The sequence below is a fragment of the Vanacampus margaritifer genome, chromosome 8, assembly GCF_051991255.1.
Source record: "Vanacampus margaritifer isolate UIUO_Vmar chromosome 8, RoL_Vmar_1.0, whole genome shotgun sequence".
Lineage (NCBI taxonomy): Eukaryota > Metazoa > Chordata > Actinopteri > Syngnathiformes > Syngnathidae > Vanacampus > Vanacampus margaritifer.
The window spans coordinates 25,794,742-25,809,376 of NC_135439.1; the positions used below are offsets into that span (position 1 = coordinate 25,794,742).

The 14,635-nt window shown below is 40.7% G+C and overlaps 1 protein-coding gene across 2 annotated transcripts in view; it reads left to right on the plus strand.

Moving 5' to 3' along the window:
- acad9 (acyl-CoA dehydrogenase family, member 9) overlaps positions 1 to 14,635 on the plus strand; it is a 98,240-nt gene that overhangs the window by 13,875 nt on the left and 69,730 nt on the right. For both annotated transcript variants that reach the window (XM_077572382.1, XM_077572381.1), the window contains exons 4-5: positions 2,957 to 3,063; positions 3,186 to 3,286. In XM_077572382.1, the coding sequence (XP_077428508.1) occupies positions 2,957 to 3,063; positions 3,186 to 3,286 (208 nt within the window). The remainder of the gene's footprint in view (positions 1 to 2,956; positions 3,064 to 3,185; positions 3,287 to 14,635) is intronic.

Genomic DNA, 14,635 nt, shown 5'->3' on the forward strand with positions numbered 1-14,635 from the left:
TACCAATTTTTTCAGTCCGATACCAGTACTAGTACTCGACTATTGTAGTCACCAGTACTGATACCACTAGTAATTTTGATACATAAAATTTAACAAAAAAATAATGCCAGGTTCCCTCATCAATATCTGAGGTAGTCTTGTTGCCGTGCAACTCTGCAGCAATGATGCCGGCTTTCGCGAAAGCTCAAACAGTACAAAGCCCAGGCATCCACAATCCATTTACGTATGGTGGTGTAACTTGAGGCGCTGCCTCCCAGTTTTGGTAAAAGTGTGTTTTCTTTCTCTCATCCATCGCTCCCATGTGGCTTGCACTTTGACACTCGACTTGACAAAATGTTAAAAGACTCGCAACTCAACTTGAACTTTCACAACAATGACTTGTGACTTGAAAAGACTTGCTTCATCTACCAAAACAAAAATATTAAATGTATGTTAACGATTAAGTTTCGTCTTGGTGTGTGCGTGCGTGTTTACGTGTGCGAGCTGTGCTGGCACAGCGCCATCATTCAGACATGTCAGGGAATCCGCAAACACGCGGCGCTACGCTAAGGCAAACTTCAAAATAAAGCTGACCAAATAATACATTGACGCCAAGGTTTCAGCCGATTGCTTTTCTTATTGTTTTCAATATTGTGGACCTATGCCTACCTTTGTAAGCCCCTCTCCATGTTTAAATGAAGGAAATGTGCCTTAAATTGCACTTAAAATGTATTTTTCATTATTAAAAAAAAAAATAGAACTTTGCCTTCATTTATAATTATGTGATAAAACACTAGCTTTAAAAAACAAAAAACATAAAAAAATTCTAATATGGCTATTTGGATTTTGTGAACACAACTTCAAGTGCATTACAAGTGGAATATAACGTAAGGCAGGATATCTTGTTATTTTTATACACGGACCATGTATAAAATAATTATGTATCTTTCCTTGAATTGCACTTAAAGATGTTAGACATTTTGAGTTTATACTGTATATATTCTTAGAATTTTAATGGGCAAAAGCATTTTATAAAATAAATTAAGACAAAGTTTTGTTTATCTGATTTCGTTTTTATTTTTATTTTTTTTGAAAAACAAATCAGATTGTTTTTCCGTGACTTTAGTGATCCGTTGCACCACTAGTTATTTGGGTACGAAAACTGAGGTGGTCAACAAAAAATGAATTGCAGTATGTCCAAGATTACATCACTGACGGAGAGGCAACAGCTGCGCAAAGAACGGTAAGTAAGCTAATGTCAGTTGTTTTTCAGCTAATTATTGTTGCTAGCTGCATAGTTAATGAGACTGTAAACTCACTGGAAACACATTGCAAACACGGCAATCTGTTGCACCTTTCTAGGTTCACTCACTGAGTCCCTGACTTTTACTTTGATGGTCATCAAAATAATACAATCTACGATGTTGTTAAAATGACTTGAAACTTAAAAGGACTTGTGAATTGCTTGAGAATTGTCGGTCTTGACTTGGGACTTGACTTGGGACTTGAGACTTACTTGTGACTTGCAAAGCAATGACTTCCATCTCTGCCCTGTTTACACCGTTGTCCAGCGATTGGAGTTCCTCTCGAAATAATGGCAAGCTCCTATGCGGGGTCAGGTCACGGGGGGCAGCACCTTTACTAAGCCCAGACTTCCTTCTCCCCGGCCACTTCAACCAGCTCCTCTAGCAGGATCCCAAGGCATTCCCAGGCCAGCCGAGAGACATAGTCTCCGCAGCGTGTCCTGGGTCTTCCCCGGGGCCTCCTGCCGGTGGGACATGCTCTGAACACCTCTCCAGGGAGGCGTCCTGGAGGCATCCAAACCAGATGCCCGAGCCACCTCAGCTGACTCCTCTCAACGCGGAGGAGCAGCGGCTCAACTCAGAGTCCCTCCCGGATAACCAAGCTTCTCACCCCATCTCTAATAGAGAACCCGGACATCCTGCGGAGGAAACTCATTTTGGCTGCTTGTATCTGGGATCTTGTTCTTTCGGTGGTGAAGGTCACCATAGTTGAAGGTAGGTAAATTGAGAGCTTCGTCTTTCGGCTCAGCTCTTTCTTCACCACAACGGACCGATACAGAGTCCACATCATTGCAGACACTGCACCAATCTGCCTGTCGATCTCCTGCTCCTGCCCTCCCTTGTGAACAAGACTCCAAGATACTTGAACTCCTCCACTTGGGGCAGGATCTCATCCCCGACCCGGAGAGGGCACTTCATCTTTTAACGACTGAGGACCATGGTCTCGGATTTGCAGGTGCTGATTTTCATCCCAACCGCTTCACACTCAGCTGAGAACCACTCCAGTGTGGGTTGGAGATCACGCCTTGAAGAAGTCAACAGCACCACATCATCTTTGAAAAGCAGAGATGCAATGCTGAGGCCACCAAATCGGTCTTCCTCAATGTGTCTAGAAATTCTGTCGATAAGAATTATGAACAGAATGGGTGACAAAGTCCAAAACTCACTGGAAACGAATCCGACTTACTACCTGCAATGTGGACCAACCTCTGACATAGGTTGTATAGGGACCCAACAGGGTGCTTGGTACCCCGTACTCCCGATGCATCCCTCACAGGACTCCATGAGGGACACGGTCAAACACCTTCTCCAAGTCCACAAAACACATGTAGACTGGTTGGGCGAACTCACATGCACCCTCAAGGACCCTGCCGAGGGTGTAAAGCTGGTCCATTATTCCACGGCTGGGACGAAAACCACACCTAGCCAGGGTTCTCAGTTCGGTGCTGAAAAATTACCAGGAACAACATTTTCAGAAGAGTTCCTGTTGTGTAAACATGCCTCCCTGTTAAAAGTTCCTGCAGCATGAAAGGGCCTAATGCTCCAAAATACATGCTGTGTGTATACGTGTGCTGTATCTCAATAAGATTCGTCCACAGTCTGATGTGCATTTCAGGTTCATGATTTTTACATAAAGAAGCTCATGAGAAGTTCGTTTGTATTTGCATTTTCAGGAGGCCTTGGATTGTCCAATACTATGTATGCGCGACTAGCGGAAATAACCTCATTAGATGGCTCTATTGCAGTGACACTCGCTGCACATCAAGCAATTGGACTGAAGGTAAGATTTAAATTATGTCACATACCTCACATTGACATTGTCACCAAATTTTTGTAGAATCTTGAGAAATTGGGAAAGCATGTGACGCAGTTTGATTTTCTGACTGTAGTTCTCTGTTTTAGGGTATACTTATAGCGGGAAATGAGTTTCAGAAGAAGAAGTATCTGCCCAAATTAGCTTCAGGGGAACACATTGCAGCTTTTTGTTTGACTGAGCCTGGAAGGTAAAATCTTTTAAGCTTTGTTTGCAATTCTCAACTATGGGTTTAGGAAATTGGTTCAGGAAGAGTGTATCCATCCATCCATCCATCCATCCATCCATCCATTTATCCAGAGCTCGACACTGATAGTAATTTATCCGCAAATGCGGCTAACTTTAGTGTTTGTTGGTAAAAAAAATCGTCCTGTCACACGGCATGAATACTTGTTTTAATTAGTGGTGCAACGGCTCATCTTTGAGCAGTGATCTGTAAGGATCAAGTGGCACGGTTCAAGTCTTACACAGTCCATAAAAAACAATTTCAAAACAAGAGCTGCATGCAACTATAAAGGGCTCTTGCAACCCCACGTTGAGGTACTTGCACATGGGGTACTGTTACATAGGACATATGTCAAAACTGTGTATGTTTTTGCCAAGCCGTGTATGTGCAAAGTTTCATTAAAAGGCCAAAAATGGTGCGCAATCCCCAAAATAAAATCAAAATATTCATGTTCGTGACAGGTCTGATGTGTGTGCAAAGTTTCATAATTTTTTGCCCTTGTTAAGACCCTCAAAAAAAGCTGTATTTTCCTTTGCAATCAATGCATCGCGACAGCAACAGCGTGCGACAAAATATATATATATATATTTTTTACCAGCAATATATTTTGTTGATATTTTAAAAAAAAAATAAAAAAAACTTTCAACAATTTACAAAAAACAAGATTCTTCTCATGACAAAGGAATTGTCCAGGCTAGCTAAGATTATTCTCCAACATCAAGATTGCCCTTGATTGTATCTTAGAAAACTACCATTGCATACATAGAAAAATAGAAAAGAGCACAACAAATGACAAATACTACCTAGTGCAAAATTACATGAAAACAAACAACCCCCCCCCCCAAAAAAAAGACAAACATAAGGTCTCTAACTTGGCAAGATTCAGCCCAAGTTACTTCACGATTATGTCAAATCGAGAAGGACAAACTCAAATGTACAATACACACCATAACGAAGTGTCATACATATACATAAATTAAATCTAAACAGAAAGAGTGTTAGTTTAAGAAAATGCAGTCACTTTGGGGTAAATTCAAGTTCTTTAAAAATGTTTCATTACATGCTCTTGGTTGCGCATACAGGTTTTTATAGTAACTTTCAAAACGTTTCTGTATTTCCTCAGCTTTATTCACCGTGTATGTGGGTCCCTTATTTTATAAATTTAATTTTTTGCCTCTTGTTTTTTTTAATTTATATGCCAACAATTTTGTTGACTTCCCCCCTACCTCATAATAACTTTGTTTTATAAACAGCAGCTTTTTCTAAATCTCCTGTGCGTGAATGTCATTTATCTCTGCTCTCTTCTTTTCAATTTCTTGAATTATTTTCTCTTCATGTCTTTATGCTCTTTCCAGTCGTTCTAAGTCTGATTTTAGCGTATCCAGTTTCAACTGTCTTAAATATTTTTAGATATACTGATTTAGCTATTATCTTTCCTCTCTTTACTGCCTTACATGCATCTCAGAGCACTGCCGGGGAGACCTCCCCATTATCATTTTCCTCTATATATTTTTCATTCATTTTTCAAGTTCTTTCACAATTTCTTCCTTTTCTTGTCCTTTTAAAATATTTGAATTTAATCTCCAAATAGTTTTTTTTTTCTCACTCACCAAGCGAAATGTTAAATAAAGAGAACTGTGGTCTGATAAATCCATTACTCCTATATCACATTTTCAACTCTATTCATATCCTTGGCATACATCATAAAATAATCAATTCGCGAATATATGTTATGTGGTAATGAGTAGTGAGTATAATTCCTCATGTAACGATTCAGCTCCCTCCATACATCCACCATGCCCAGTTCAGATAACAGATCCTTTTTTTTTTTTTTTTACTATTCGCACTATTTTGTGTTCCTCCTCCTGAGGAATCCAGCTGCATGTTTAGTCTTTGGTTCCAATCACCTCCAGCAATCAAAATACGCTCTGCCTGTGATGTCATCATGTCAAACATCTGTCTGTAAAAATTCCACTGTGAGCCTGGTGGCGCATATATATTAAGAAAGGTCACCACCTCCCCCTCAAGTTAACCATTAACCAAAATGTATCGTCCTTCCTTATCCCCCACCATCAATTCATTTTCAAATGAAACCTTCCCTGAAATTAAAATAGCCATCCGGTGCCCTGATTTATAGGAAGGTGAACATATTTGATTGTAACCATTTATTTTAAGCTTAGCGTGTTCCTTCTCCGTTAGGTGGGTCTCCTGCAAAAATACCACCCCGCACCTTCTTTTTTCATTTTACTCATTATCTTACTTCTTTGTGTTGGGTTGAGTACACCATTTACATTATGAGACTACTCTAATGCAATTTTTGGATGCCATAATTCTCCATTTCAAATAATGTTTGATTCATTCTCCCTTCTTCCATACCCCTACCCCCCTTTTGCTACAGAAAATTTGGTAAACCACCAAAAACACAGAACAAGTATATAACAGAAAATGTACTAAACAAACTTCCTTAAGTGAGGTCTTAATGTTGACCTTCTCTGAGCTCTTGTTTCCAGTCTACTCTGAGGGATGTCCTCTGCTTCTGGGATGCAGAGGGCCCTTACTTTATAGAACTGCCTCGGTCATAAATCCACAACAGCTATACATGTATACTACTCCGACGTCATTTTCTCATGAAGATTATCATTTGACATTAAACAGTCATATACAACATTTTTACCCGAACAAAATCTAAACACGTTTCTCACCTCGGTTGTCCCAACAGGTTAAACTTCGCTTACTAGAAACTGTTCAAACGTTATCCTTAAGTGTCCCGATGTCTTCTGAAAGCTTGCAGTTTCTGTTTATATCCCTTCGGTGTCTCATTTGGCCCCTTGAGTTCGCCGTGTAGGTCTTCATCCACATAAACCGTTAAATTCGCTCTGCCCAATTTTCCGCTGGTTTCACAACCTCCACCTTCAAGCCTCGGGCCGCCAGGGCTGTTGTTACTCCGGTAACTTTGTAGTTTCATCACAATGGATCTCGGCGGGGAATCTTTGGGTGGCTGCAAGGCAAGTGCCCGATGTGCTCTTTCAATCTTCATTTCAAACGAGGAGGGAAAGTCTAGTTTTTCCCGGAGGAGTTTTTCGACAAAGACGATCATTGATTGAGCGCTCCCCTCAGCTCCTTCTTTCACTCCGTGAATCCGAACATTCTCCCTCCTTTTGCGGCCCTCCAGGTCAACCATTCTCATCTCCATCTGCCTCTTTAGCTCCACAAGCTCCATTGTAGCTTCCTCCAAGTTCTGCGTGTGTTCCTCTGCTTCCACAACTTGCTTTTCCCCATTGTCGATTCTATCATTTGTCTTCTTAATTTCGTCCTTAATGATGTCATGCAAGGTCTCAGAGTTCTCCCGTCAGAACTCTTATATCTCTCGCAGAATTGTTTCCATGCTTGCCATGTTCTCAACAGGTTCTTGTGACTCTTCTGTTTTGTTAATCGGCCGCGTTTGGCTTCCAGTCCCGCGCCCGAAATTCCGACTTTCTCCTGCCAGTTCAACTGCTTCGCCCGTTAGCCTTGTCGGCTCGCCTGTTAGCTTAGCACGTTTGTAACTTTGCAAAATCCATGCTTTTATTTGATGTTCGACTTCTTTGTCATTGCCCTTACTATGACACTCTTGTATTTTCCTTTAATTTCTCAAATTGACATCAGCGGGCTTTCTTAGTCTCGTTGTCAGAGAGCTCACTTTTTACGCTGCCGCCATGTTGGAGTCCAGCCGGAAGTCCTCGACAGTTTATTTTATATTCTTATATTAATATTTTTATTTATGTTAATATTGTTTATTTTTTCCATTGGTAAAGTTGTGGACAGTTCCTTAATCCAGTCAATGAGCTTCGGTTTACTTGTCCTTCTCCATGAGATTGCTATGACTCTTTTTGCAAGCAAAAAACATAAATAGAGAGCAGTTATTATTTTCCCCAACATATGATGACCATCAGGATATAGTCCTAAAACAAACACCCTGGGTTCAAGAACTAGTTTTACATCCAATATGTTTTCTAAGGCTTGTTAGACCTCTTGCCAAAAGTGTTGAACTTTATTACATTCCCAGACACAGTGGAAGAATGTCCTCCTCACACCTAAAACACCAGTCAGGGATGGCACCATTATACTTATTAAGCTTTTCTGGTGTCCTCATTAGCCAAATATACAGAAGCATATTTAGTCGAGTATTGGTAGTCTTTATTTGTGCACATGCCTTTTCCCATTCCTCTGAGGAAAAGTCCCCCTGTAAGTTTTCCCTCCAGGCATATTCAGTTTGTGTACAGAGGACTCAGAAGATCCTGCTTCTAACATTCTATATAACTGTGAGATGATTCCCTTTCCATAGCAATTCTTTTTCATTTCCATTGCTAAGGTGGACAACTTGGGAATCAACGTGCACTGAGTTTGAGCCGATCTGATAAAGTTTCTCACCTGAAGATATTGAAATAGATGTTTACGAGGAACATCATACTTAGCAATCAACTTCTCAAATGACATCAGAGTTCCACCTTCCGGTCCCTAGAGATTCCCTAATGTCTTCAAACCTTTTTTAGCCCAAATCCTGAACCCAGGATCGGCTCCTGCCTGGAGGGAAAAAATAATTGTCCCATATTGGGCTAAAGCGTGAAGATAATTCACCCATACTTTTTATTTTATTTTTTTTACCTGATACCAAATTGTAATCATGTGTTTAACTATAGGATTCTTTGTCTTATTTTTTTTTTAGCATTCTAACTTTTGACGAGTACAAGTACTGAGGAAGAGGGAGGGGGACAGATCAGGATTCAATATACATCCAGTGGGAAACATTCATCTGTAAAATAAAACAGTAAAATAAAACATCCCAGTCCGTAATTGTGCTGCCCAGTAATACCATAAAGGGTTGGGCATTTGAGGCCACCTCTATACGGTAATAAGTACAAAAGTGACCTTGGCCTTTTATTATTCCATAAAAAATTAACAAAAATACACTTCAAGTGTGGAATTAGATTAGTAGGAGGTGGCAAAATAAAAAGATTTACAGTAATTTCTGGACTATCAGTAGCTACATTTTTCACTTGCACTCGACCCTGCAGCTATACAAAGGTGCGGCTTATCCATTGGGTCACAAGGGGGGCATACTATAAAGGAAGCGCAAAAGAGCGTCAGGCAGAGCAAAACAAACCAAGTGAGCCCAAATACAGCAGGATGGACAGAACGAGAGCGAGGACATTTGCACCCTCATTATGGAAAAGAAAGTAGTGGCAACCCGCTGCAGTAACATTAAAACACCTTCGGCTTATAGTCAGGTGCCCCTTATAGTCCAGAAATTACTGTAGATAATTTTTCACCTTAAACATCTTAAAATGAAACGCCAAGTTTGAAGACGATCACATAAATTCTGTAGGAGGAGTTCATTAAAATATGGCTCCCAATAAAACGGCCAAAAAAATGACAACAAATTCCAAAGCAAATAAAAATGGCGGACTTCCTGTTAGGTTTAGCATATGGCTCCAAAAAACTTTATTGTACCTTGATGCCTCCAAATTTTCTTAGCGCTAGGTGAAACGTACAACCCGAGAATGCATTGTTAAAGAGGAATTTTGGACTTTGGAACGCAAAGTGCTATGCCCTGCCCTTGGGGGTACACCTTTTAGGATTAGCATATGGCTCCAAAATACTTTTTTTGTGTGGCTGATTGGTACAATGCTTTGTTAAGAAGGAATTTTTTCCCTTTACAAACAGTGCATACCACGGCAACGGCGTGCAACAAAATAATTATGCCCCGCCCCTGGGGGACTTCCTTTTAGGATTAGCATATGGCTCCAAAATATTTTTTCGTACGGCTGTTACAAAAGCTGCCAAATTTTCATGCCTCTCGGTGATTAGTACAGCCGGGCATGCTTCGTTAAGATTTTTTTTTTTACTTTGCATACCACAGCAATGGCGTGCAACAAAATATAAAGCTTTCAGTAACTTTTCGTCTTCAACATCTTAAGATGAAACACGGCAAGTTTGAAGAAGGTCGGATACATTTTGTAGGAGGAGTTTGTTCTAATATGACCCCTATAAAATGGTCCAAAAAATTGCAACAAATTCCAAAGTAAATCAAAATGACTTCCTGTTAGGTTTATCATATGGCTCCAAAAAAGTTTTTTTGTACCTTGAGGGCTATTGCATATGCCTTTTTGGTAGCTGTAGGTGAAATGCACAACCGAGAATGCTTCATTAAGTAAGAATTTTGAAACGCAAAATTTTATGCCCCCCCCACCCTCTGGGAGACTTCCTGTTATGTTTAGCATATGGCAACAGGAGACTTTTTTGAAGGTCGTAGGCTGTTACATATGTGTTCAATTTTTCGTACCTCTAGGTTAAACGTACAACTGGGAATGCTTTGTTAAGTAGGTATTTTGAAATTCTAGATTTGATGCCCTGCCCCTGTCATATAGTATGTCAAAAACTGAAGAAAAAAAATCCCAGATGTCCCAGGTGTTGAGATTGTACAGCCCAAGTTTGAAGTCAATCAGGTTAACCATGTAGGACAAGGGGGCAAGTATGACCCCTTTTTATGTGCAAAAATGGGCCTAAATTTGACATTCAAAGACTTATACTTCACTTCCTGTTTATTCGAGGGTATGGCTACCAAAGTCTTTTTTGTTTATTTTGAGGTGCTACAGGTGCCACACAATTAGCGGGACAGGGATTCGTTAAACCTATGTAGGGGGCGCTACAGACCCAATTTTTTGTTATCATGTATGGCGACTTTAAAACATCAAATTTTTCGCCAGGCCCGATCTGTGTGTAAAGTTTGGTTAGTTTTCGTTCACGTTTAGTGTCTCAAAAATGCGATCGTTTGTGGAGAATAATAATAACGAAGAATAATAAGAAGAATTCCTACAGAAAACAATAGGGACCTCGCAGCAGTTGCTGTTTGGGCCCTTATAATAAGAATTCCTACAGAAACAATAGGGACCTTGCAGCGGTTGCTGCTCAGGCCCTAATAAAAGCCTTCCAACTAATACATTGATGTATAATTCAATTGCCTTGGTAGACTTGTATTTTGAAGTTGTCATGTGTGGTGGCGTGGCGACTTAAGCCAGCAAGCTTGGCTCATCCTCGCTTGGCTACCAATATTAACACAACACCATCCTGAAATCATATTAAATCGCTAAATAAGGACGCTATGATACTGCTAGTTAATGGGTCTGTCATTGTATGATGCAGCACAAGTCTCTGGCGTTAGCAACTAGCCACTAGCAGGAAAGTAAACATTGATATCGCTCGAGTTCAGCGAGATACAAGATACATTCAAATTAGGGCTGGGCGTTATGGCCCAAAATTCATATCACAATATCAATTGCATCCCTTAATGATAATGGTGTATATCAGAATATAAAATTAAGGGTAAAAAATATTATTAATTAATGATAATTTAATAAATGACAAATTTCTGAATAGATTTATACACTCCATTACGGAAGCTAAATTGATCAAATAAGAAGTGCTAACGCAAACACAATCAGGATAACACTTATCGTGCAAATCTCAGGTAATTAAATAAAAGCACTCACTGGTGCAAAATAGTGCAAGTACAACTGGCTTTCACTTTAGTTTTCGATAAATCATTTAAATATATATAATAAAGAAAGCAATTCTATTAAATTAGATTTATCAGATCGCAAACGTCAAAAATAACATGCAGCAATAAAAAATAACTAATTACTTTGCAGGTTGGATAGTTAATTTACAGCCCATATTAATTTTGTGCCCTGTTCATATTGTACTAATGTATTCTCTGTGTATCGATTATTTGGGTTGACGTAATGGCAAACGAGAAATTTAGATGGTACTGAGGGGAGTTGTAATTTCCTCAGCAGCCTCTGGGGGCACCATGTTTACTTTGCTTGTTTGTAGGAGCAAAATAAACGATAAAATATTCTATTATCAAGTATTCATAATCTGAAGTTGCTACTTTAGTTAATCATGGAGTTCTTTGCTTTAATAAGAAAATTACTAATCCACTCAGTAAACAAATGATTCGGCAGAAATGGAATTTCTAGACAACAAATTTATTTAGAAAACACTCATATATCAGTCAAAGACTAACCTCTCAATGTAACGGAATTAAAAAAATGTGAATCAATGATTTAAAAAAAAAGAAGAAAGGAAAACATGTAATCTAACGAACTAAGATAACAAGAGAATGAAAAAGGTAGATGGGGAATAGAGATGGAAGCGTTTTGACCTGTCAATCCTTTTTTAATTTGAATCAAAGTGTCGCACTAGTGGTATGGTCAGATTGCAATGAAGGCACACTTACGGACTGGTTCAGGTGCACGGGAGAGAGAGGGACTCAGCGAGCGTCAATTCTCAGTTGAAGAAAACTCAGTTGGAGGCGATCTGGGCGGTCGGCGCACACGCAGCTGGAATGCTGCACTGGAGTCTCTGGCTGATGGTGATGGGCGCACGACTGAGAGGCTGCTGCAGGTCTCTGGTTGGTGGCGAGGTGTGTGCGCAGCGTGGAGGCCGCAGCAGGTCCTTGGCTGGCACAAGTCCCGGTTGGTGGTGATGTACTTGCACGGTTGAGAGGTCGCAGTCAGTTGGTTTGGGGTCTGCGGGGCGTCTTGGGCGCCCGGCTGAAGCAGAAATGGGTCGCTGGCGCGCAGCGGCTCGGTTTTAACAGCCGTCGTGGAACCGGGTCGGCGGGGCGCTGCGTGATTCAGTGAGCGGAAGGTAGGTGGATCAGCTCTCGGCAGCAACAAACACGTGCGCTTGGGACGCGCTGTGTGGTTGCGGGTCCTTGCGTGATGCGTGCTTTGAAGGAAGCCAAGTGGTTGCTCTAAGCGTGTTCGGCGACCACCTCTCTTGTGATGGTCAGGAGAAGGTCATGGGGCAAGAGGAGCGAAGAGGGAGAAGAGCGAAAAAGAGGGGAGCGAAAAAGACAGGGAAATTCCTTCCTTTAAACTGTGTCCCGAGCGGGGGTCAAGCGGTCCCGCCTCTTCCGTGCGCTTGAAGCAGACTTGGCCGACTGAGACGAAGCTTTTGGGATAGCATTTGATCATTCATCATTTTGAACACATTTCAAACATTACCGCGATCATAAAGTTATTGAATCCGCTAAGCTTACTAATCAGCTAAACTTAGGTTGTTACAGAAGTTACCACATCATTCATTTGAGATAGACATACAGGTTGTGTACAAAGATAAACAACAGAAGTCACTTGATTTCAGTCAAGTACAAGAGTCCGTTTATGTCCCGAATTATGTAGACTTCAGATTAATGAGGAGCGGCAGGATTCTTTTCTTTTTTCGAGAGAGCTCAGTGTTGTTCATTCTGTAATTTTACCGATTTGACATGTAGTCATCATTGCTCTCTCTTTTTTTTAAATTATGTATAAATATTTGTATTTTTTTTATTTTGTTTGTGCGTGTGTGTGTATGTCCATTAGAGCATGCGTGCATGAGTGTGTACTCATTAGTTCACCTAAAACCTATTAAAAATCCCATACCGTTCACCTAAACCGAATACTTCAGAATCCAGCTAGAGTCGTGAGGTTGTCAGGAGACCCGAGGAAGGATCAAAGAAAAGAAAAGAAAGTGAAATCCAGCACCGACCAGACATCACCTACTACAACCACCCCGGGTTACCAACCAGAGTCTTTCACCAACCCCAGAAACATCTAATTTCCAACAAATTAGGGAGACTTCAAGAGAACAAAGGAGAGACTGAGGAAAAAAAGGAAGTATAGATGAAGCGGCAGGCCCGCCAGGCACCTTACCGGCCCACAGCCCCCCCCCCCCCAGACACCCGTACCCCCCCCCCGCCCCCAACCAAGCCGGATGGGGGACCACAGCACTGCTTAATACTGCGGTCTGCCCCAATTTATGGCACCCTGCCCCGACACACCTACCCCCCCCCCCCCCAATTTGTGTGGTGCATTTAAAGTGTGTTATGTGCCCTATGTGTCTATAAACAAAGTGTATTGTGCAAAACTAGTGCAGTGAGTTAAGAGGGGCGACCAGCGGGGCCCTTCCCAACCGGGCGGGGGCAGGAGGCGCACCCGCCCAACAATGCCCCCACCCACCCCGGCGGGCATATGGGAACAGCCCGGCGGGGCGATAGGGCTCACCCCCCGGATTGTTTATTTTTCCAGTTCACAAGAATTGTTTTTTTTGCGATAGTAAGGGCTACAAGTGTAGATTGAAATCGTTTACGTGGTAAGTCAGTTGTTGTCAGGTCACCTAGCAGCAAACACAAGTTTGGAGATAAAGGTATTATTCTACAGTCCAAGATAGCGGAAAGTTTTTCTATAGCGGAAAGTTTTTCTAAGACTTAAGTCCAGAAATACATAACCGGAGTGCATAACCATAAAGCATGAAAATAAGTGTCTGTAGTGTTTTGTAAACACTGGAGACAAATGTCGGAGTCTGAGAGTCCCATTTTCTTCATCATATATTGAATAATGTATGTTCTATGAATAATTTTATATTGGATACATTGTAAATTTGTGTGTTTTGTCATTTTAAATACGTTTTCACAAACTTGAATCCAAAAGTCAGATTCCGGGGCTATAGACAAGTCTGTCTCCCATTTCGAGATGGGTAAAGACATTTTTATCAGTATACGAAAGTAACATATATTTTTGAGAGGTTTTTTGTTGTTGTCGGAGAAAGCTTAGTAATATATTTAGCAAAAACACACGGTTGGAGCATACGCCCTTAGTGTTGGAATTTGTTTCTTTATCATACTTTTAACTTGCAAAAAATGTAAAAAAAATTTCAGTTTTTTATTTTGTATTTTTGAAGAGAAGATGTATATGATATAAACATATTATCTGAGAAAAGATGGTGGAGATGTGTAATTCCTTTCTGCTCCCACACACCTAAATGAAACGATTGGTTGTTAAGTTGAAAGTCGGGGTAATGCCATAGAAGGAGAAAGCCCGCAGGGCTCCACTTTTGTAATTTCTAGTGCCTTCCACCAGGCAGTCAGGGTGGCGGAAATCATTGGGTTTTTAAAACAATTGTGTCACTTAATCGATGTTGTAATGAAGAGTCAATCTAGAAGTCTGAGGTTATTACAATCCTTCCTTTAGTTCCAGCCAACAGTTAGTATCTCTGTTGGGTTGTGCCCATAGAATGATATATTGTAGCTGGTTAGCTATATAGTAGTGCATAAAATTTGGTGCCTCTAGACCTCCTTTGGATTTACTTTTCTGAAGAGTAGTTAGACTAATCTTGGCTTTTTTTTAAATTCCAGTACAATTTTGTGACGGCCGAGTCCAACAACTGGAACCAGTTAGCCGTAGGTTTAAATGGAATCATTGAGAAAAAAAAAGTTTATTTGGGGTAAAC